Here is a 23,864-nt window from a genome sequence, read left to right on the forward strand (position 1 = left end):
GGATAAAGCCTTGAAAACATGATGCTGGGTGAAAAAAAGCCCGACAAAATGGCCACGTATTGTAGGACTCCATTTATATGAGATGTCCAGAACTGGCAAATCCATAGAGGCAGAAGGTAGGTTGGTGGTTGGAAGGGGCTGGGAGAAGGGGGAAATGGGGATTGACTGCTGATTACAGATTTCTCTTGTGGATGATGAAAATGTTCTGGAATTAGTTGATGAGGGTTGCCCAACTCTAAGTATTCTAAAACCCACCAGATTGAACACTTTAAAATGGTAACTTTTATGGTAGGTGAATTATATCTGAATTAAAAAAGGAAACAAAATATTTGTTCAGTGATAACCAGGAGGTATTAAATAATGCTGTGATAATGGAGGCATTAAAATGTACCTTATGTGTAAAATCCACACTGGGTTTTGAAGACTTAGTACAGTAATATTAAGAATTTCCTTTTATTGATTACATATTGGAATCACACTACTTAGAATATATTGGGTTAAATACAACACTGAAAATTTCACTGTTTCTTTTTACTTTCTAAAATGTATCTACTAAAAAACTTAAAATTACATCTGAGGCTTGCATTAGATTTCTATTGGACAATGCTACTCTACAGTACTGAGCTCCTGGGGATAGTGCAGAAGGGGGTGACATTAATTAATTCATGAAACAAAATCTCACTGAGCTCCTTTTGCTGGGGCTAGCCTAAAACTGATCACGAGGGCTGCTGGGGAAGGAGGGTAGGTAGGGTCTTCCTGGGGGGTGCCGGGGGAGGTTGGCGCCTTTGTCACTAAGATTGGGAGGTGATGTCTGAATGTCTGTGACTGATTAAAGAACTCAGCAAGCCATGGCGATTAAAAACGACCAAAAAAGGGTGCGCATCCTGCATATTTTGAATAGCTCTATTACTATTTAGGTAGAGCTCCCGGAAATAGCTCCTCCAAAATGGTATTCATCTAACCCGAAATACATTTGATGACGTTTCAGTCAGATCCGAGGGTGGGCTGGGGGTGGGGTCGGAAGAGGGTCACAAACCGAAAATGGAAACCCGAGGCCAGGAGAAACTTGGCCCAGTTCCTCCTTGAGTCCGGCGCCTAGCACAGAGCCTGGCACACATTTGGAGCCCCTTAAATATTCGGGCGAGTTAATTTGCAAAATTAGGTGGATGCCAGCGTGAATTTGCCCGGGGACAAGGCCTCTCTCGCTTTCGTCAGAGTCTCAAAGGAGCCTTAGGCTCAAAAAAAAAAAAAAAGAAAAAAAAAAGAAAAGGCTAAAAACACCGAATACAGACAGACATGAAATCCATTTAAAATCATGTCAAGGACGGCTTCTGCTAATGATGGGGAAGAGCCAGTCCTGGGCATCTGGAATGATCCGCGTGCTTAAGAGCGCCACTCGCCACCATTTTCTCCAGGTAATTTTCCATCCCTGTCCCCACAGTGCCCGCCCCCCCACCCCCCCAAATAAAGTAATTCCTAAATTCGACCTCGCTCTTACAAAAAAAATGAAGCGGTCCAAGGAAAACCCGGCAGCCGCTCGGAGCCCCGGGAGCAGCGAGGGGCCCCGGCGGGGCTGGCCCCCCGCGCCCGGGCCCCCCGGACCCCCGCCCCCCAAAACTTTGCCAAGTTGCGGCGCCGCGGGGAGGCGCGGGGCGCGGCCGGCGGGCGGGGCCGAGGCTGACGCGGGGGGCGCGGGCGCGCCGGGGCCGCCCCCTCCCGGCCCGGCCGGCCCCGCTGGCTCCGCACAAAGTTTGCGGCCGCCCCTGCGCCCGCGCGCCCGATGCATGGGTGATGTACTGCGGCGGGCGGCGGGGTGAGGGACGGCCATATTTGCCGGTGCGGCCCGAGCCGTCAGCAACAAAAAGTGCGCGGGAGCCCGGCGGGCGCACGGACGGGCGCAGGGACGCGGGCGCCGCGCCTCCTCGCCGCCTCGCCGCCGCCGCGCGCCCCGCCGGCCCGGCCCCGCGCCCCCGCGCCCCCGCGCCCCGCCGCCCGCGGGGATGTCTTACAAACCGAACTTGAACGCGCACGTGCCCGCCGCCTCCCTCAACGCGGGTGAGTGAGTGCGCCCCGCGGGCCCCGGCGCGCCGCGCCCCAAGTGCCGCCAAGTTGGGGGCCCCGCGCGCCCGGCCTCGGCCCTGGGGGCCTCGGGGGCCCCGCGGCGGCCGGGGGGCGGCGGGCACCGGTCCCGGCCCGGGGCAGCGCGGCCGCCGCCGCCATGATTCCGGCCACCAAACTTCGCCGGTGCGCCCCGCGCCTCGCTGGGGTGCGGGCAGCCCGGGTCGGAGGCTGCGGCCGGGGCGCGGGCCCCGCGGGGCGACCCCCACGCCGCCAGCCGGGGGATCCCGGGGAGCGGAGCGAGCGAGGGAGGGGGAGGGCTCTTCTCGGCTCCTTTTTCCTCCGGCTTTTGGGCGGCTCGGCGAGGGCCCCTGCCGGCCGGAGTCGGGAGCTGCCCGGGCCGCACCGGGCGCGGGGCCGCGGGGCCCGGGCAGAGGGGGAGCAGGCCCGTCGTGGGAGCGCCAGGCTGCAGGGGGTGCACGTGTACCCCGCGCCCCCAAAAGCGGACAGGGAGGGGGAGCGACGAGCGTGCTGGGCTGCGTCCGCCTTTAGGGGCGCGGGGCAGGTGGGTTGGGGTGGGGGCGCGGGCCGGGCAGGGGACTCGACGGGAGAGGGGGGCCTCGGGTTGGCGCGCGGGAGAGAGCTGGGGCTGCCCAAAACGGGGCACGCGGGAGATCCCCTCGGGCGTGCGCCCAGTGAAGGAAGTTGAAGACCCTGGCTGCTGGGTGCCTGCGGGCCGTGGGTGGGGGCAGCATCTCAGCTCGGGGTTCCGGATCTCGGAGCCCCTGAGTCTGGGCATGGAAGGCGCTCCTGCAGAAGTCGGGGGTTGGAGATTCATCTCCCTTCTCCGGGCTGGAGCTGGGCGCTCCTGGAAACTCCTCTCGAAGTTGTTAGGCAGCTTCAGGCTGTACCCAGGGGCTTACCCCGGCCTGTGGGCGCCATCGGAAGAAATTATTGGGGTTCAGAGGTGACCGGCTTTGCTCACCAGCCACCCTCTCCTATGGGCGCTTAGTCGGGAAGAGTCGGTTTCGGGGCAGGGAGAGCAAATGCGTCGCCCTGGGTGGAGGGGGTGTTGGCTCTGCTCCCCCAAAAGGCCACGCTGGCAGTTGGCTTCAAGTTTTGGGTCTTGCTTCCAAAGGCTGACCCCATAACTGTGAAAATCCTAAGAGGGACCCAGAAAAAGAATATTTTCATGTTTTGTTTTATATCTTTTTGGACATCGAGATTTGGACTCTAGAACAGGTTAAGATTAAGGGTGTGGATGGGGGGCCTAGTTGAATTGCTCAGAGGTGGGCTCTGGGCACTATTTTCTCCTCCCCTGGCGTCTGAAGCCTTCCAGAGACAGCTTTGTTTCTCGCTGCTCCTTCGTCTTCTCTGGGTTGGGGAGGGTGGGGGGCAAGGGGGGTCATAGTCTCAGGCCCAGGAGTAGCTGAGGAGGGGCCTTGGGGGGTTGGGGTCATAGAGTGTGACTGGTTCCCACTCAGCACCCCCGCAGCCCTGGTTTGGACTTGCTGGCACTGAGGTGCAGGTTTTCTTCTTTCTCCCGTGGTGAATTCCAGGAGGAACGCTGAGGTCCCCAGGTGTGGTGGGGGGGCCTCGCCCGTGGACCCCTTCGCCCAGAGCCCTGATCTCCCCTAGCCATTTGCATCCAAGATGGACTCTCCGCCGCCCCTCCCGGCTTCCCTGTCATCATCCCTCACGCCCTCCGGCCCTGCCCCCTGCTCGTGGGTTGCCAAGCCGCGGCCTGGCCTGCGGGGGCGGTGGCGGAGTCAGACAAAGCCCCCGCCTCCCCAGCGGAGAGTGGCGGGAAGGCCGCCAGCTCCCCGGGCCCGGCCGGCTCTTTGTCTGGGCGGTGGGGGCGGGGAGCCGGGCGCCGGCCCCCCGGAGCTTCCTGGCCTCTGCCAACCCCACCCGGCCCGGCCCTCCCTGCTCCCCGCACACTGCGCCCATTGTCTGAGATGCTCCCGAGACGCCGGTGCTGACGTGGAGTCTGGCTCTCCCCGTGGCCTGCCTCGCTGACCCGCTGGCTGTCCCTGTGTCTGCAGGAAGGGGTGGCCATGGGTGGAACGCAGAGCCTTCTGCCACCTCTCTCTAGGGCTCGAGATAACCCCCAGCACCTCTTAAGGAGCTGGCGCTGGCATACGATTGGGGTTCTCTGCCACACTCATGGGGTAAGGGGAAAGCCAAGCCCTGAGCTGTTGCCCGACTCCCCCCACAACCAAACTGGGGTGATTTCTCCCTCCTCCCTCTCCGTTAGCCCCAAAGACCTAACCCCTGCATCGTCAAAGAGTAGAATCTAGAGCCCGCAGAGATGCCGTTGGGAACCATTGCCCCAAACAGATGGGGCAACCGAGGCCCAGAGAGGGCATGGCCTTGGCTGAGGTCACACGGCCAGGAGTGGCACGGCTCGGACCAGCTCCTAGTCCAGGGCCTTGCCAATAGGGGAGAGGACGGGAAAGGGGAAGGGAAGAAACACTGGGCAACAGGAGGAGAAGGGGGAGGAGGTGGTAGGAGGGTGCAGGGAGAGTTCCCAGCTCACCTGCCCGGGAGTTAGAACCCTTCCAAGGCCCCACGGTGGTGTGCGGGGTGAGCCCCACCCTCTCGTGCATTTAGCACCCCATCTTTCCCCAGCCCAGAGACTTGGGTAGGTCAGGATGAAACCCAGGGCTGGGACTGCGAGGTCGGTGCTACCCAGCCAGGCTCACTGCCCACATCAGGTTTGGGAAATGGGTATTTATTTGACTGATGTTATCGGGGGACCTGGGGGTAGGGGTGCTGTGCTCCGGTTGCTGCATGTCTGCGGTTGCCTTGGACGAAGGTCGTGGCTGTAACTGTCCTCCTGATCAGCATGTTACTGTAGTTCAGCTGGGGCATCCTCCCCACTTCACAGACAAGGAAACTGGCCAGTCACCAGCTTAGAGATGGCAGAGCTGGGATTCAAATCCCTGTTTCCTGACCTGGCATCCCAAGCTTGAGCATAAATCTGGGCCCAGCATGGAAATCCAGGACAGGCCTGAGACTGGGAAGGCATCTTGGGGACAGAGCTGCTCCAGAGCCGGGAGCTTGTGGGGCAAGCTTCTGTGTCAGCTTCCTCTGTACTGTGTGGCCTGGGGTGATGCCACCACACTGGGGCGGTACCTCTCTCTGCAGCGAGGGGTTTGGATTCTGGGTTCTCAGGGCCCCTTCCAGCTCCCTCAGCCTGAGCTCCTGAACTTCCTTCCTCCCCGCCCCTCCCCGTGCCCACACCAGACGAGCAGCTGGTCGCCTTGGCACCAGCTGTCCATCCCGGGGCCAAGTCTGCAGAGTGTGCTGTGTGCCTGTGCGACCGTTTGGCTCTGGGGGCGGCAGGCAGGGGGGAGCTGCTGAGGAGGACTAGGTAAATTCTCCATGGTTACCGCTGTTTGTAATTCTGCAGGACATCTTTTACCCACTAATGGCCAGTCGGACGCCATTATGGGTTTGAGTGCTTCCAGGCACAGAGTCGGAGCCGGAAGATGCCCCGGCTGGGGACTTCCCCCTCCCTTGTCCAGGGGTGCCTTCTCAGCAGGGCCCAGGGCCCTCCTTGGACCCAGACTGCTGGCCCGGGATGGTGACCCAGAATGTCACGTTCTAAAAGTGCAGCCACCAGGGGCATAGAATCAGACCATCAGGAGTCCTGTCCCATCTTTGGGGAAGTGGAGGGTCAGAGGCTCAGAGAGGTTGAGGGGCTTGTCTGAGCTCACACAGTGAGTCCATGGCATACTCCATATTCTTGATTTGGGTCCAGTACTCCCAGAGTTTCCAGCCTGGGTTGGGTCTCAAATTTGCCAAGACTGCCTCCCATCTTCCCCACCATATAATCCAGCAAAGAACTGAGCACACAAGAGGGAAAAGACTCAATGTGTGTTAGGAATCCTAGCCTGGGTGTGGACCTGTCCCCATAGCAGGTAGTCCCCTGTGGCAGTGATGTAGCTCTAAGTGGGACCAGGACCCAGGGAAAGGGGACTGGCAAGAATTAGGCCTCGACTAGCTGTCACTTTCCTCCTTGGTACTCAAGCAGTTGGAAGAGGCTGCATGGACAGGAAGGAGGCGTTCTGCCATTTATTAGCAATGTCTTCTGTGCTGGTGGGACTGGAGAGTCGTGGCCTTTTGGCTACATGTTTACCATCAGTCATGAGGCCGAGTGTTAGGGCTGTGCCCAAACTCTAGAAGCTAAGGGTGGAGGTCTTTATACTGCAAAGACAAAGGAGCACTGCTGGTGGAGTGGGTTCTGGGCAGGGGCCTGTTGCAGGACAGACTCCTCCTCTAGCCAAGGCTCCGAGATTCCTGACGCTTTCTTTGTCCTCCCCCGTAGCTGGAAGCGTCCACTCTCCTTCTACGAGCATGGCAGCATCCTCACAGTACCGCCAGCTGCTGAGTGACTATGGACCCCCATCCCTTGGCTACACCCAGGTATGCATTGGGGCGATGGCACAGTGGGAGGGCCATGGGGGCGGGGGTGGTCCTGGGCACTAAGAGGGGGTATACGAAAGCTTGGAGATATGTTCCCTACTCTCGGGGAGCGAAGTTGGTGCAGGGGAGAAAGGACTAGAAATGATGGAATGGAGCTTCCTCAACCCAAGTCCCTGACTTGGTTCTTGGTCAAGAAGCATGGAGGGGCGACAGAGACTGTGTACTGGGGACACACAGTGGTGGGAGGGGAAGGGGAGCGCAAGAGGCCGGAAGTCCTGAGGACCTCGATTCCCGTGAGGGCCCCATGCTGTGTGTTCCCCTAGTGGGGTCCTCGTTCCTGTTTCCCAGAGAAGTAAGGGCCGTTGAGACCTTGAGTCTGAATGCCTGAGCTTGGACAGAGAAGGGGGAGCCCATTCTTTCTCTCCAGTTAAGAGGACAGGCCCCAAATCTCCGTTTCCCACACTTACTGGGATTGAGATGCATTTCATCGAGGGTTGGCGGGTTACGACCTTAACCCTGAGTGAAGTTGCTTGGCCTCCAACGCTGGCTCCGGCTCTTTCCAGACTGGGTGACTAACCGCTTTAGTGACCGCTCTGCAACTCGGTTTCCTCATCGGTCAGGTGGGGGTTACTGGTACGGACATCAGGGGTGAGTGCAAGCATTAGGTTCTGAATCTCCAGTGGAAACGTGGCCCTGGGGGAGGCCCGGGCCTCTGTGCCTGTGGCACCAGTCAGAATGTTCTCCCCCTCGGCCAGACCTGAGTGTTCCGAGGCTGCCAAGGAGATGGTTTCTTGGAGCGAGGTGGTCGGGGCTGAAGAAGCGGTGGGAGGACGGCCTGGAGTGCAGCCTGGAGGGGCAGCACAGGGCTCCGGCCATGCAGTGGTGGTGGGAGGACGGGCAGGAGCAGAAGGAGAGGAGGAAGGAGCGAGAGGCCAGGAGACGGCTCCGGGAGAGCACGGAGGAGCAGGAGAAGGAGCACAAGGCCAAGAAGAGGCAGCAGGAAAAGAGGGAGGAGCAGGCCAGGCCTTTGCAGCAGGAAGTGGAGGCCCTGATGCAGCTGTGGGAGGAGAAGGACGAGGAGGAGGAGGAGGAGGAGGACGAGGAGGAGCGGTCCAAGTGCGAGGCCCCAGCCCCCAGGCCCATGGCGAGCCCCACCATGCCAACCTGGGTGCTTCCCTAGGGGCCCTTGGTGTGGTCTGGAGAGAAAGTTTTATGGGGTGGGCTCTGCCAGCGGGGGAGGATGGGGTGACTTTTAGCATGTTCTGGGTCTGCCATGGTGGTCTCCAGTGATTTTTTTAGCCCCGCTGACCATACTTGCTGTGGATATTCAGCTCCTGGGACATACGGTCCCAACCCACGGTCCCTGGAATCTCTTTGCCCTTTTTTTTTTTGTCGAGACAAGCCAGACCTCCTCTTTTTGTCGTTTGAGCTGACAAAAGGGCCTTCTGGAGACTGCTGGGTGATTTCCTGGGTGCAGGAGGAGGGTAGTGGGAGGACCCACCTCTGACTTGTGGGTGGGGCAGGAGGGGGAAGCCCTGGGGGAGACAGAGGAGCTTACTCATCAGGTGCAGCCGCCCCAGCCTCCCAGGTCGGGCAGCTTTCCCTCCCCCGACCTCCCTCCCAGGCCCTTCCCGTCTGCTCTGTCCCTGCCGCTGCCTGTGTGAAGTTGGGGTCCTGACCATGGCCTTGGGGTCAGCTTAGAGTTCACATCCATCTGAAACCATTTATTTCTGTTTCTAGGGAACTGGGAACAGCCAGGTACCCCAAAGCAAATATGCTGAGCTGCTGGCCATCATCGAAGAGTTGGGAAAAGAGATCAGGCCCACCTACGCGGGAAGCAAGAGTGCCATGGAGAGACTAAAACGAGGTGCGCCTTGGGCCTGGCTCCCCTGAGGGGTGCAGCCTTGCTATTTAGGGTGACCCCAAAGCAGTGGCCCATTCACTACTTTGAAAGCTTTTCTGAAGGAAACATTGCGGGGCAGGGGGGGAGGTAGGGAGAATCTCCTCATCCATTGCTATCCCTGTTTCATACAGAGTTATTGCCTGAGTGGAGGCATCAGGCAGGGGCGAGGGGCGTTGGGGTGTGGGTTGCTTCTTGGGGTCTGTAGGAGAAGGACTCTGTGCCTTGGAGGCCAGGGGCGTTTCTGATGCCACAGGGAGGACCAGCCTCCTTTGCAGCTTTGTCTTGGTGCGTCCCGTCCGCTCCCATTGGCAGGCATCGCTCCTAGGGACTCCCTCCTCTGGACAAGGCCGGGGGGCCACAGAAAGTGCAGGGTCCTGGGGCTGCTCGGTTCCTGAAATTCCCCTCTGCTGTCAGCTCCTTGGTGTGGCGCCCCAGAAGCTGTGTGTGTCTGTCCTAGGATCTTTCACAATGAGGGAGGGAGGGAGGATGAGATCAAAGCAAAGAGTGACTCCGGTGAAGATGTGGCTGGCCCGCTGATTTCAGAAGGAAGTTAAGTAGGTTGCTACCTCATTAAAGTCAAGGGGAGTGGAGAGGAAAGGGTTTCTGTTTTGGAAGGTGGCAGTTGGGAAGTAGCCTATGAGCTAATTTAATTTTGGGAGGGATTTGGGGGTTTCTTAAAAAGGTTCAAGAAGCAACTTGGGAGAAAAATAGGAGAACATTCTTTGGCTATAAATTTATGGCAAAAAGGTGGGGCTGCAGTTGAGCTCACAACCCCTGCCCCATGGGCATGGTCTCCTGAGGACAGGCTCCCACCCAGAGCATACTTGCTGGTGGTTTGAAGTTTTTGTGATGAGATGAGCTGATTGCAGTGCTAGTAAGGGTAAGAATAGGGAGAGGCTTGGGGTAAAGAGGAAAGTGGCTGCATCAGGCTGTAACTGAAGAGGACTTGGGGAAAAGATCTGAGGTAATCCCCCTGGCTACCTGCATGGAAATTCCTGGGAAGATGCTAGACCCCCAAATCTCACAGGCAATCTGTAGTCCCCCCGCAAAGCCAGTGGTTTGTCAGTACATGGCCATACTTAGTGACCACTCGTGGATGAGTCCTGGGCCTGGGCCAGCTGCCGGTCCCACAGTGATGAGCGAGACCTGGTACCATAGTGGAGCCCAGACTAAGACTTCATGTCCCGGGGCAGTGAAAAGCGGGGAGAGAGTGGGGTGTCAGGAGCCAAGGATGGGTTTTACAGTGTTTATGGGATAAAGAAAATCAAAATGAGAATAATATTTTGTGATGTGAAAATTATGTGAAATTCAAACTTGGAATAGAGATTTCTGGAACAGGGCCACGCCCACGGTTTGCATGTTGTCTGTGGTTGCTTTTGCAGCACAAGGGCAGGGTAGAGTAGTGAGAGACTCCTGGGCTCACAAAGCCTAAGATATTTGCTGCCAGGCCCTTTATAGCAGAAGATCTGCCAACCCCTGAGACGGATAAGATTTGTGAGCTGTGGGTCCTAAATCTTAGCTGTCAGTGACTTGGGGATGTCATTGATGATGTCTTCTGGGGAGTCATAATACAATTCTTGGTGTCTATTAAAATGAGGTCAGTATTTCATGAAGTTCAGTAGAAATGAAAAAAAAGAAGGAAACAAGGGGGAAAGAAAGGTAGCTACCTAACCATAGAGCTAAAGGGTTGGGAGATTGATGGGGCAGAAGATGGCTGTGGGATTCTGGGGGAGGACGTTGTGGTGGGCAACAAACTGAACATAAAGCAGCAGTCCTGGATTATTGTTAATTGTGTTAGTTATGACGATGGTATTGTGATTATGCTTTTAAAATAAAGGCTTGCTACTGGCGACACGAATAGGAAAACAGAAGTTAAAGCAGCAGCAGCAGCAGCAGCAGTCCTGGGCTGGCACCCTATCACGTGGAAGTGAAAAGTGTTCTCTTGCCATACTAGACATTGACCAAGGCCTTTCTAGAAGCCAGAGAAAAGTAACAATGATTTGAAGGAATGGAATCTCCAAAGTGGGTCAAACTTTTAGAGAACTTGGTTGGACACATGTTTATTCCCATCACCCAACAAATGTCATGAAAGGACAGCTTGCTGGCTGTTACTTTGAGTGCAGGAGGGAATTTTTAGGGAGACATGATATTTGGCTTGGAGGGGAGGGCTTTGAAAGGTGGGAATGGGGCTTGTTAGAGCCCTTTAAACTTGCTTGCACATTTGGATCTTTTGGATGTGGGGACCCTGAGTTCCCCTCCAGCCCGACACTTTTCTGGCTGGGTTGTGAAAGGAGCCTCTTCCTGATCTTGCCTGGGTCCTGCCACTGTGTTCTGCAGGTGATTCCAGCCTCTGCTTCTCTTTCAGGCATCATTCATGCTAGAGGACTGGTTCGGGAGTGCTTGGCTGAAACAGAACGGAATGCCAGATCCTAGCTGCCTCATTCGCTTGGAAGGCTTTCCATCTTTTTATAAGATGAGAAGCTATAGTTCATCTCCCCTGTTCAGATGAACTCTTGTTTTCAAAATGTTAACAGTTTGTTTTTATTTCTCCCCGTTTCCCTCCTATGGTTCACTAGGCTCTGAACCTAGACTTTAAGCCTGAGAAGAGATTTTGCAGTTGATTAGGATTTGTGTTTTAAATAGTTAGGAAGTACCTGGGTTTTTTTCCCTTAAGCATTGATTTAAAAAAAATACATGGAAAAGTTACTTGTCATCAATCTGTAGTGTGACTCTAAGATACCAGTATTTCACTTTCATCTTCTCTTTTGAACACAATTGTTACCTAAGTTGTTCTTTGTTCCTTTTCATAAGCTAATAAACTCTAAGGATTCTGTTTTTAGTAAATACTGACAGCACGCTTTACTTAGTAGCCGGTCCCAGTTTGGCAATACAGTGTAGATTCTGCTTAATATAATTCCCTTGTTGCTTAAGCATCTGCATGACTAATTAGTGTTTCGAAGTCAATTGAAAAGTGCACAAGTTATAAATACAGAAGAAAGAGCAACCTATCATGCTTAACAAGGACCCCCGAAAATTTTCATACTGAGACTGTATGTAGATTTCAGTTCTGTGTTTACTGTAAGTTGATCAAAATGTCTGGGAAAAAAATGACTAAAACTGTTTGCATCTTTGTATGTATTTATTACTTGATGTAATAAAGCTTATTTTCATTAACAATTTGTAATATGTGGATTCCTTAAATTCTTAAGAGCTATTTTTAAATCATTCCTCCATCAAGCGTGGGAGATGTGTATCACAGGGTGTTTTGCCACCCGGCCGAGAGGTGTCTGGTGTGATGATGTGGTCAGCACAACTGGCTTAGGGAAAGGATGTGTTTGTCCAAGTCCTAAGGTAGGGATCAGGTGATGTTGCATTATGGGTGTTAATTCTGACTTCAGCAAACTTAGGTGTGTGCTAGGAAAGGCAGTAAGAGAAATAATAGAAACAGCATTATTGACTCTGCTCATTGCACCACACAATGAGGCCATTCTCCATCTTAGGTGCATCTTATCCTTGAGATTTCCTGGGTGCTACAGGAATCTGTAGCTACTTCATCTGGTGCGCAGATGAAGAATTTGCTCTAATGCTGGGGAAACAATGGGCTGTGTTAGATGTGTTGAGAATCCACGTGGTAAAGGGATTTGGAGGTAATTTTTGCTGTATACCTTAGGCTCTAACCCTGCCGTAATGAGGATTTGCACTGGGGAGAGGTAGTCCTTGTTCTGCAGCATGAAATAAGGTCCCGGCCATGCAAATTTAGAGGCTGTTGGAATAGGTTCTGGGGAGGAATTGGGCTTCCCTACCTCTTCATGCAAATGGCATAAAACTCAAAAGGTGCAAGAGAGGAGAGTGAAATAGAAGCCACTGTCCCTCCTGTCTATAACCCCCAAATTTCCCTTCCCACTACTACCAGTTTCTTGTGTACCAGTCCGGAGATACTTTTCTTAGCTTCCTTCTAAATGGAAACTGGAGTGGGAAGGGTCTTGAATACTGACAGGAGGAATAGGGGACCCTGTATGGGAAGTATAGGCTGCTAAACCGGGCCCCTCCAAGGTGAGAAGAGCTGCCGTGATGAATGTACCTGGCTGAATGCCTGGGGCCCCACCAGGCCTGCCAAGGGAAATGGGGCCGGCCCATGCCTCTGGCGGCCTGACAGTGGCCTCCTCGCCTCATGGAATTGTTCCTTAGTTGTTTTACACATGAACTGCAGATGTGGTCTAACAAGCCAAACCATTAACTATGCCTGGGAAAAAAACAGTTGTAAAGGTATTTTTACTGTTATGGATTGGCCAAATCCAGCTTGAGTGATGCTATGAAGCAAATTCACACACAAATCAGATTTCTGGAACCTCATCTCTTATAAATCTCCTTGCAAACCAACATGCAGGAAATGCTATGTATTTCTAAATTGGAGAGGTTACAGTATATTAGCTAATGAAGCCAATAAGCAAGGAACTTACTAACTTTTAAATCTTTTACCATCTCTTCTCTTTTGTTCTCTTAACTTGACATTAAGATAATTGACATCTGAGGATCACTGAGCACTGGCCTCCCAGCAGATGACAGGGTACCCCCAAATGTTATTAATGCTTGATTCAATGTTACAGTTCTCCCCAAAAATGCACCTGTTAAATCAGGTTTTTTTAATTATAACCTTTTATAACAAAAAAGATACAATCACACAAATAAATGTGTAGTTTAAAGAAATGTTATAACCACTCAAGTGGAGACACAACTTTGCCAGCCCTCCAAGAAGCCGTTCTATGTGCCATGTCCCAACGAACACTCTGCCCTCCCTCTCCCCCCAAAGTAGCCACGATCCTTTAGAGCCATCACTTGTGTTTTCTCACAGGTTTATTCCTGAAGCGTACCATCCTCATTCACTATAGTTTAGTCTGGTCCACCATTTTTATGTTGGACTATGTTTTGTAAATGTCAGAACATCTCTTTAAAAGCTCTACAGTGCTGGTGAGGGGACCCCCCGCCCCAGACTCCCTGGAGGCCTCCAGGCAGAGTCTTTGCATCTGAGCCTGCAGTTCTTTCTCAGTGGATGCTTTTGCTTGATTCCCACAGTTCTTTCAGCAGTTTCTTTTTCTCTAAGGTTTCCTTTGCTCTTTTTTTCCTTGCTTGCTTTTTCTTCTCTGCCTCTCGTTTTTCTTTGTAAACAGGACTGTTTTCACCGTTGTAGAAAACATCCACTTTTTCTTGTAGGATTTTCCGAGCTAGCTTTCTGTTTTGGTCAACTGATCTTGTCTGATGACACTGTAAGAGATGACGTTTCAGGAGGTGAGAATCGCAAGATGTGATGAGACAGGAAGGCCCTACCTTAGCACTGAATGCGTGGCGCGGGGGCTGGAGGCCTGGCAGGCAGAAGCAGGGACAGAATCCAGATGGGCCCTTTTCCTGCCTCCGCCCCACTGCCTTTGCCTTGATTGTGTGGCTTTCACTGTGACTGTTTAATGATTACATTAGGTTATTTCTGTTTAGAAGCAACAGCCTTCAAATAATTTAAATAAAATTCCCAGATAATTTTGAAAGTATCAATTGATTTATCTGGTTTGTGGGCAGGGAACTAACCACTTTGTGTGCACCATTCAAAAACATAAACTTCTGTCTGAAACAGGAAAATAGCATCTTTATTATGACTCAACATAACATTCATTACAAAATACCTTCATTATTATAGGTGAGTGCCTTCCAACGCTGTTTGATAAAAGGGAAATTCTGTGAAATAAGGGTGAAAGAATAGTAGTAAAAGCAAATCTGGAGTAAGTTACATAAAATGAGTGGGTTAAACAACTACATCGCAATTTACACTTTATTTTCTTGCCCACGAATGCAATTTTTCTTAACCTTTCTGTGCCTTATGTTCCTCACCTGCACTACAGGTGCAGTGAGGGCTGAGGGCTGAGAGTCACAGGATGCTACCCATCATCGTCACATGATGTACAAGTATTTGCAATTAGTATCCTTCGTATAAAACCTGCCTTTGCTCTCTCTTCCTTACCGTCCCTCCTTCTGAGGCCCAGATTTTTAAGGCTCTCCAGCATGCATGCGTAACAGAATGGATTGGCAGTTCCACCGACTGGGCTTTTCTCTCAGAGGTAGTGGAGTGACTCCTGCCAAAACCAGGAAATAGGCAGAAAGCACCTCGCCTTTTCCTAGAAGTTTAGAATGGGTTGAAAGCTCGTGATACTATATCAGAGATTTGTTTTTAATATAAAGAAGGAAGATAGAGCTTTTTTCTTCTGAAGGCCAAAAACAGTTTGCCTCCATTATCTCAGTCAGTCCTCAGAGAAAGCACGAGGGATGAGAAGGATGTGAGCCTCCTTTGGTGAGCAGCTGGGCTGGCTAAGGCTGAGGCTGCCAGCGGGCAAGTGGGCCCACAGCAGGGCTGCGACCGTAAGGACGGTGCTGCCTGGGGCCTGCCTTCATCCCCCACTGCTTAGCTTCCCGGGCCGCAGCCACACACTGAGCTGTCTGCAGCAACACCATGGCTCCAAAGGATCCTGGCTGTGTCGGGAGGTTCTGCCTCTGGCTGAGGGCATGCCGCGAGGCTCTGCAGTGCCCTCCACTGTCCATGCCAGCCTGGCGGAGGGGGCCCAGCCAGACAGGAATACACAGTGAACACCAGCCGGGGAGCTACCTGGAGCAGGGCACTGCCCGCAGCCATTTTCTTCCCCTACCTTTACAATGATGCCCGAGGGGATGTGCTTGAGCACCACGCAGTTGCTCGTTTTGTTGGTTGCTTGGCCCCCTGGACCGTGTCCCTTTACAAACTGCTCTTCAAGTTCACTCTCGTCCAGGGAAAGCAGAGTAGGACAGTCCCTCCTGCCTGCCGCCTGGACTGCAGTGACAGCTATTCCTCGGGATGACCACATCAGCTTCCCCCACGGCTGGCGTCCCCATGGCACTGTGTATATTCTGGTCAGGGATGTAGGAAAACGAAGTAAACCCCAGGTGCTCATAAAGAAATGCATCTGCTTGTTCAGGACCTTAATGAGATAAATGAAACAGACAGTATTTTAGTAAGATGCCTTTGCTTGCAAGATAATAAATACTTCAGGCTCTGAAACAGCCTTTTGTAAAACAATTCAAATGATGACCCATGTGGAATCTAGAGGATTTAGAAAATTAGTGAAGACGGAGTTTTCAGCAAGACATGCTCTCTCCAGCCTTGCTATTGTGTTCTTGGCAGAGCATACCCTGTCAGCTAGTAAATATTTTCTTCTAAAAGACCAAAATTATCTTCAAAGTACTCAGAAGGGCTGTTTTCTCAGGAAGCAGAGAATTTTGAGTGTGAAATTCAAATGAACAGAGCTGTAATTTGATAAAGAAATATTAAACACTACATTAAAGAATTAGGATCTGAGTCAAGTGACAATTTCAGTGTTTGAGAATCTTTGAAATTGAAATGTAAAGACAACACTATGAGAGTATGTTTTATAGCTGAGCTTAGAAAATTTGTTAGAGTAAGTATTACTATCAACAAATCTTTGTTGTTGTTTTTTAATGTTTCCAGTTGCATGGATTTGAATAGGAACATCTGTTCCCTTTGACCTACTTATTGGATCCTCCTCCTAAGAACCATCTCTTAGAAATCAAATCAATGATTTTTATTACATAGCTATTAGGTTCAAAATACCATGCAAGGTACAGTGAGGGATATGAGATGAAAAAGAGCTAGACTGTGTCTTCATGGAGCTTCTGGTTGAAGTGGAGAGAGAATATACAAAGAGAAAGCATTGCTATTTAATAATAAAAGATGTAAGTAACTCCTTGAAACAAACATTTTAAGGCTGGAATGTCTTAGTTGACAAAAACTGTACAGAGCACAGCTGTAAGAATATGGCAAACTCCACTGGCTTTTGCTTTTTATGGGGGAGCAGACAGGATCTGAAGGAGTTCATTCGTTTAAAAGATCTACTTCCTCCCCACGTGACCAGGGGCCAATCACAACTGGGTGTTCTCTCATCTGTAAAATGGGTGAATAAGCCTTTTTCCACCAATCTCACATTGGCCTACTGTAAAGATAGGGAAAAAAAAATTTCAGGAAAGGGCTTTGATACCTTTCAGGGCATGAGAAAGTTTTAGCAAAATCCCTGTTAGCCAGGTGGCCTATGTTATGTGATGTTACCTGCCTCACGTTCCTCGAGGACCCTGAGGCACTGACAATAGATGCACTGCCCTTTCTTTCTTTTTTTAAACAACTGCTTCCTATGAGGCTCCAAATGCCTTCTTTGACCATTTGCAACCTTGTAAATTCTAGCTCATAGCAATTGGTCTTTGTCACACCTGAACCAACTTCTAAGAAGAAATCCATTAAGTACTTCATCAGGTTTGCCCTCAGCTCCTTTACCTTTCTTCTATCAATTTTGACCTCACCATACTGATCTCTAGGTGAGCATTGGGCAGGAAGCTTCAGGAAGACACACGACCTTAGGCATTGCTTTCACACCAAAATGTGGATTTTCTGTTATTTTAAATGTAAGCTTCTATCTTAGTAATCAGAAGTGTCATCTTTAGTATGACAATACAGTATTTTTGATTTCCACCTCAACTACTTCTATGGGAAATAAACATAATGAAATATAACACTTTTCATGCCTCATGTTAGTGCTAGTTTTCAAATCCATGACCGACTTTATGGTCTAAACCCCATCTTCATTTTGAAAAGTACAGAATTCAGTATGTTCTTTCAGTCCCAGCAGGTGACAGTCAAGGTGGTGGTGCGAGCCCCAGGACTGTGAAGGGATGTATTTTGAAACAGTGTGCCAGCGAAAATGTCTGATGCTTTAAAAATTGGTTTTGTTTCACCTGTGTGAAAAATTTTAGATGTGTCCTCAAGGAAGGATAAACCCAGGCACTTTCTCTGAAATCTCTACAACAATCCACTTCCCTATAGATGATTAAGTGAATGAGACTAAGTCAATGTCCAAAATTTCCATTTCCTCATTTCTATTTCTGGTTTCAACCCACAGAACAAAATTCCTTTGTGTGTCAGATGGCTTCTAGTCCCTGGGTTAGATTCATTACGGAACACAAGCCCAGTGCCTCTCTTGGGGTTTCTCTTCCGCTGGCCAGTCAATCTGAGCAGGCAGGACAGCCTTGGTATATAGTGACAGAGAAAGGCAACAAGTCTGGGATGAGGCGAAACTTCCAGACAAAGGACGAGGAGAGTGCTTTTATCAGCTGCTTTCTCCTCAGCCCATTGTGTTTCAAATCTCTACCTTTCTGTCCTAATTCAGAGCCAACAGACACACTGGAAGATCTCCCACCTAATAGGAGTTCGAGAAGTTCCCAGGGTTTGGTTACTGGCTGCTTTGTCTCACAGCTAATTCCAACAGCCAATCCGACCATTCTAGACACTTTGACTATCTCCTGGAGCTTTGGCTTTGTTCCAATGACTGCTAAAAATGACAAACACACCCATGGGTCCACTTCCTCAAAGCCCAAAGAAGAATACCGATTGGATTTCAGTTTTTGTGATACCCATAGAGCAGCCCAGTCTTTGGAGAACAATAAAAGCAGCTCAAATTATAGCTCATCATGACATTAAAAAAAGAGAAAACTACTAAGAAGTGGTGCTGGTATGGGGGAACCAGCAGTCACAGCAGCTTTGCCTTAATTCCTTTCTGTGAGTATAAGCTTTAATTTAGGGCAAGCTCTCTACCCTGATTTCCCCTAACTCTGCTTGTCCTTTGATGATGGCTTCTACATTAAATTGCTGATTGCGGCTTAGGTTAAAGCCCCTCCTTACTGAGTCCCTTCTAAGTTGGTCGGGTTAGAGATAATAGGTCTGAGACTTTGGCAAAAGGGAATGTTAACTTGTTCAACAGATACTTTAAACATCTACTATGTGTCTCAAGGAGCCCAAAGAGCCTACAGCATGCAAGAAGAAATAAAGATGAGCATAAATCAACATGATACGTGCTAGAAGCCTGGAATGGATAACAAGCTAGACAGCAATGTTCTCCAGCTTTCCTGTGCCCCCAAATCACCTGGAGTACTATTTTCAGGACTTGGAATGTGCATTCTATTAAGTGTCCCTCTCTATCACCTGGATCCAGCCAGCACAGTCCCTTCTCTAGCTCCACAACCAGAAACAAGGACATCCAGGTGCAGGGATGGTGTGTTCAACTCAGGATCATGGTCCTGTCAGGGACAAACTGAATCACAGATTTAAACCAGATGTGGTGAGGCCTGTTTTACCAACAGCACTAACACTCTGGAGAGTGCTGAAGAAGATATTAATGCCTTTTCTTTGGCGTCTCTGAAAGGGATAAAGGATACCTGAATCTATCTTCAGGTAAGATTTCAGTCTTTGGATCTACCTTCTAGATGCCATCTGGCTAAAATTCACTGAGTATTGCTTCTTTAGAAAGGTGAAGTAGTAGTCTCCCTGATGCACAACCTTAAAGGGGTATCTATGTTGCAGAACTTCATCAATACTAAATGGAGGAACAAGTGTGAAGACTAACTGAAATGGGGTGCTTCAGGAAAGATGACTGCTAAGCCTCGCTAGCTGGTCTCACCACTCAAACTTCAACATGCCTACACACCACCTGGGGGATTTTGTCCAACTATACTCTGACTCAGCAGGTCTGGGGTGGCGCCTGAGATTCTGCATTTCTAACCAGCTCCCAGGCGAGGCTGCGGCTGCTGGCTCATGGCCCACACTGAGTGACAGGCTAAGAGCTTTGAGTCAAGGTGTTTTCTTCACGAGAGCCCTAGGAGATCATGATGGGAATGCCAGGAGATGGCAAAGGTTTAAAGGAGTGAAATGGGAGGGAGAGGAAATCATCTAGAGAAAAAAAATTAAGTGAATATTGATTTGAGCCAAAAGAGAAGGTAAATGATGACAAAGGGATTCAGAAACTGGGTCATCTTAAAAAAAAAAAAAAAACACCGAGAATGTGGCTTCGGTTGTGTGAATATTCTAAAACAGTGTTGTCCAACAGAGAAAGTATACAAGCCACATGTGAAATTCTAGATTTTCTAGTGAAATTCTAGATTTTCTAGTAGTCACATTAAAAAAGAAGCTGATGAAATGAATTGTAATATATTTTATTTAACCAATATATCCAAAATATTATCATTTCGATATATAATCAATATAAAAATTGAGGTATTTTATTCTTTTTGTATATGAAGTGTTAAAAAAGCTGGTCTGAATTCGTACATACAGTAATTTGAGTGCTCAGTAGCACACGTGCTGGTTGGTGGCTGCTGTGCTGGCAGTGCAGCTCTGTGATCATGCTGGTCAAAGTGTGTCCACAGATCCGCGGCAATGGCATCACCTGAGAGTCTGTGAGGAACCAAGACTCTCAGGTCCCAGTCCCAGGCCAGACCTACCGAATCGGAAGATTTTAGCAACATCCTCAGGTGATTTACAGGCACACGGAAGCCTGCGAGGCGTTGTACTAGTGACTCAGGAATTGGCAAGTTCTCCTGGCTGCTAAGACAGACACTTTCAAAAGCTGTTATTTCTTATGTTAATAATATTGAAGAAGTTGAGACCAGAATCCAGGAGTACTGATTACCTGCCTGTGTTCAGTCTTTTTTCCCTCTCCTCAATAAGGAGATGAAATTATAGGTCTAACAGCAATGGCCTACAAAATGGTTAAGATCCAAACACAGTGAGCTTAAACAGACTAATATGTCATGCTGCAGATTTAAAAAGACAAAATGGCCAGCTAATGCACCAGAGGCTGAGACAATGGTTTTCTGAGAAATGCTTAATAATTATTCATATTTTCAAAGTCTGTTTTGGTGCTTCTTTCAAAATGGGAGATAAAATAAATAAAGAGGCTTTCTCTTTCACATCCAGCTCATCCTCCTGTCCCAGATGCCTCCCAAAATGCAACCACTGGGTGCTGGAGTTCAGGCTTGAAACATACCATGTCATTTCCTAGGCTTGGGCTTGTACACTGAAGATAAAGCACCCTTCACTCGTGGTAAGCATTTACAGAGACTATTTTTCAAACAAGAAAAGCTTAATGGATTGAACAGCAAATGTAAAGCTGTTATCTTTGATTTGGGGGACATGAGGAAAAGACCACTCTTTGGTCTGATCTAAATTTTATAGGCTTACTACTGCAGAATTCAAGATATGATTCCCACATCCTGTTCTTTTTTTTTTTTTAATACAGAAAATTCTGAATCCACAGAGAATAACGCCTGTCCTATTTGTGTGCATCATTGTGATGTTCTTCTATTTATGGCATCTAACAGGAACTTCATAATTTATCAACTGCACTATTAAAACAAACACATAAAAAAGAAGCAGTAATAACACTACATTTTCTTCTAAAACTCTCTAAGCCTATATTTCATTCTTGATGCTTTACTGGTTTAGAACTTAAAAGTTTTCAAAGCGCTTTCAAATATATTATGATATTTGATGCAATTAAAGAAAATAAGGGTTGCATACTATGTGGATAATCAAGGGAAGGCTTATCTTGGAAGACAATTAGGTATTCAATTTTTGAAACTAAATTTATCCTTCCTACAGCTCATTTCTTTACCTTTCAAAATATTTCCAGATTGGTTCTTTCCCCATTTCCTTAAAAATTATTAACTCGTTTTCCTCAACTGTCTCTTGATTCTTCTGTCATTTTTTGTCCCTGCAAGGCAATACTGCAGAGGAGTGTGGAGTTTTTGTAGTAAAGACAAGTAGGATTCAATCTCCTAGCTCCACAATTTACTTATTGTGCAAGCTTTGGTCATGTATTCTCATCTGTAGAATGGAGATATCACCTGGCGTGAGACTGAAATCATACATGTTGCCACAAATGTAAAGCACCTCGTAGTTCATTAAGTGGTAACATTTCTGATCCCTAAACCACAGTTGAAGACCTCTGACTAACACATCATGGAAACTGTGGTTTTTATGGCATAAATCCAATCGGTGAACGAGTTATTTCACAGGTTTTTGTGTTAGAGCCAGTGTGAAAAGGCATCTAGAACAGTGACCTGTAAGTTATTTTACATGGTACGGCTGGATTTGAAAAGGTACTTGGAAACCATGAAATTACCAAAGACACACTGTTTGGTGAGGTCATAATTCTGGTCTATGAAGTCAGGTGCCAAGGAGGTAATTATGATGCTACAGATACAGCATGACTTCTCAGCAGGCACAAATTGAAAGATAAAACCACCTTCATTGAAGCACGTCCTGGTTTAAACACAAATATCTTTAGGAATTATATAAGATAGTAAGAAAAATCATGAAAAAGAGGAAAGATGAAAAAAATTCAATTCAAATTTAAATGAAAACTTGATCACTTCTTTTCATGTTTAATGATTAAACTATAGATCTAAAGTCTTAAGAGTTCCTCCTTTTTTTGTTGTGGGAAACTGCTCCCCCAGATGACATACTGTTTGGATATAAAAATCAATGATACAAAGTAACACCCTGGTTAGCAGATAGTGAATGCCTCAAGCATTCATGGCCACTATTACTAAATAGGCTGATCATCTTGATCCCAGCTGATGGGAAAGATCTTCACTGGAAAGTTGTCAATTTGAAGCCTGTGATGGAAAATGAAATTCCATGCTACTATGTTCATTACTATCATAAAGACCGTAAAACAGTAATGTAAATTTGCTTAGAAGTAGTGCAAAATCCCCAGTATGGTGTGTATGTGTATGTAGATTTGATTAAGAAGTGAGTACATTAATACATTTTTGAATTTCAGAAGCCCTCTTGTTTTTTATATACAGAAATAATTTTCTATAGACTTTAAAAAAACTACCTTTTTAGTTGCTTACAAAGCTTTGAAAAAGACATTTCTTCTGTTTAGAACAGTTAGTCAAAGGCAACATCCACTTTGAATCTTTAAAATTAGGCTGGATCAAAGAGCTTATCCAAAGATAAGAAATATGGTACAAGCAATCTGACCAAAGTCTTTCATTGCATTAGTGGGTTAACAAGATAACAGTTAATCAGAATATGAGTCCCAAAACATGTTGGTTTATTAAGATGTTAATGCATTAAAAAATTACCTAAAACCACACTGCCAAAAACAGAAATACATGCCCAAACTGAACAAAGCCCATCTAATTTTGTAGCTAAAAACAATCCTGTTGTATGGTTAATAACTGGTCAAAGCTACACACTTCTGGGGTTAATAATTTTTCTTGTAAGGCCACACATAATTGGAGAAATAGTCCCTCTCTTTGTTTAGAACCATCCCAGTTCAGACTTCTCAATTCTTCTATGAATACAAGATTCTACAGTGTCTCAAATAATATATATTGTGATCAACTGAAAATAATGATAAAACTGCCTTTTGTTTTTTTTTTTTGTTTGTTTTTTTTTGGTGCCTCGAAACATGGTTGCTTAAAAAAATAAAAGGCTGCTTAAAAATCTGATTTTGGTTAGGTACTACATGAGCGTAATACTGACTGGCGGATCAACACATTTTGGGGGGAAAGAGTCTATTTAAGCTTGGAGATCTGACACCCACTGACGGGGTTTTGGGTAAAGACAGAATTTTTACTGTTGAAAAATAATTGTTAGGCATACTTCGGAGGCTCAAGAGGGGATGGGATGTCTCCCAGCTGATGTGTCATTCGAAGGGCAGATACATCTTGTCCTGGCTGTTCAGTGCGCCTGCCCCAGGCACGCCCCAGGCACACCCCAGGAGACGGTGCCTGCGAAGACCCTGTCCCGTGGGCTCGGGAAGTGACAAGCGCAGGTGGAGGGAAATCTAAGACCTGGAAGCACCTCAAAGGTTAATGAGTCTTAAGAATGTGCGATCCCCAAGGCATATGAGATGGGGGCTGCGGGCCCACAGGGAGGAGGAAAGCAAGTTCACTATGGCCTTTCAAAAGGGCTGACCTGAGCGCGGGAAAACTCTGCAGAATAAGTAAACAAGGCTTGTTCCAGTCAACTCAGGCCTCACCTGGTCACCCCAGGGCGGCGGGGAAGGCTCCCAGTCCTTTAAGGCCAGGGCCGACCCCCAGCAGCCTAGGTGAACCAGGTCCAGATATAACAGAGCTCAGGTGTTCAGGCCGCTTCCCTTCACCGCCAGCCCGGCCTCAGGTAAACTGGTTGCGCGATTCTGGGTCGCAATCCCGGAAACTCAGGCGTCCCGGCCCTCCCGTGCTCTCTCCATAGCTTTTACAGTGGTGGGCAACCGTATGGCTCCCTGGGCTTCTCCGCTGATGCTTACCTGGTTTCAGGACCGGGATCCTAACCCCAGTGTCCTAGGGGAACCGGAATCACTGCAGAAGCAGCATCGCAATCGCCAGCCCCTGCTCTGCGCACGCGCCGTGCTCCTGATGCGGCTTCCCTCTCCCGGCAGACTCATTCTTTCTAACTGCGCATGCGAGAAGCTGAGGCCTCTTTTTCCGCTTTACTCCAGAAGGTTCCCAGAGAGCCAATCAGAGGAAAGGAATTGACAAAAGCCCCTCCCCTTCTCATTCCCAGGCGTCGCACGGCCCTCTTTCGCTCTAGATGCTGGAA

The 23,864-nt window shown here is 49.0% G+C and overlaps 2 protein-coding genes across 4 annotated transcripts; one reads left to right on the forward strand and one right to left on the reverse strand.

Moving 5' to 3' along the window:
• Nucleotides 1-1,110: 1,110 nt before the first annotated feature.
• Nucleotides 1,111-11,569, forward strand: CDK2AP1 (cyclin dependent kinase 2 associated protein 1). 3 transcript variants are annotated; one of them, XM_037817337.1, is made up of 4 exons: nucleotides 1,111-1,415; nucleotides 6,392-6,489; nucleotides 8,230-8,356; nucleotides 10,758-11,569. In XM_037817337.1, exons 2-4 carry the CDS (start codon nucleotides 6,421-6,423, stop codon nucleotides 10,823-10,825), a joined length of 264 nt encoding a protein of 87 aa, XP_037673265.1. In that variant the 5' UTR covers nucleotides 1,111-1,415; nucleotides 6,392-6,420; the 3' UTR covers nucleotides 10,826-11,569. The 3 variants fall into 3 exon arrangements, with proteins under 3 accessions (XP_037673265.1, XP_037673264.1, XP_037673266.1); XM_037817336.1 differs by lacking the exon at nucleotides 1,111-1,415 and adding an exon at nucleotides 1,715-2,055; XM_037817338.1 differs by lacking the exon at nucleotides 1,111-1,415 and adding an exon at nucleotides 2,573-2,623.
• Nucleotides 11,570-13,228: 1,659 nt separating this feature from the next.
• Nucleotides 13,229-23,842, reverse strand: C23H12orf65 (chromosome 23 C12orf65 homolog). Its single transcript, XM_037816839.1, has 3 exons — nucleotides 23,572-23,842; nucleotides 15,079-15,387; nucleotides 13,229-13,654 (listed from the first exon to the last, which is right to left on the reverse strand). The coding sequence occupies exons 2-3, from the start codon at nucleotides 15,370-15,372 to the stop codon at nucleotides 13,436-13,438; spliced, it is 513 nt and encodes a 170-aa protein (XP_037672767.1). The 5' UTR covers nucleotides 15,373-15,387; nucleotides 23,572-23,842; the 3' UTR covers nucleotides 13,229-13,435.
• Between the last annotated feature and the right edge of the window lie 22 nt (nucleotides 23,843-23,864).

This window comes from Choloepus didactylus, chromosome 23 (assembly GCF_015220235.1).
Source record: "Choloepus didactylus isolate mChoDid1 chromosome 23, mChoDid1.pri, whole genome shotgun sequence".
NCBI classification, from domain to species: domain Eukaryota; kingdom Metazoa; phylum Chordata; class Mammalia; order Pilosa; family Megalonychidae; genus Choloepus; species Choloepus didactylus.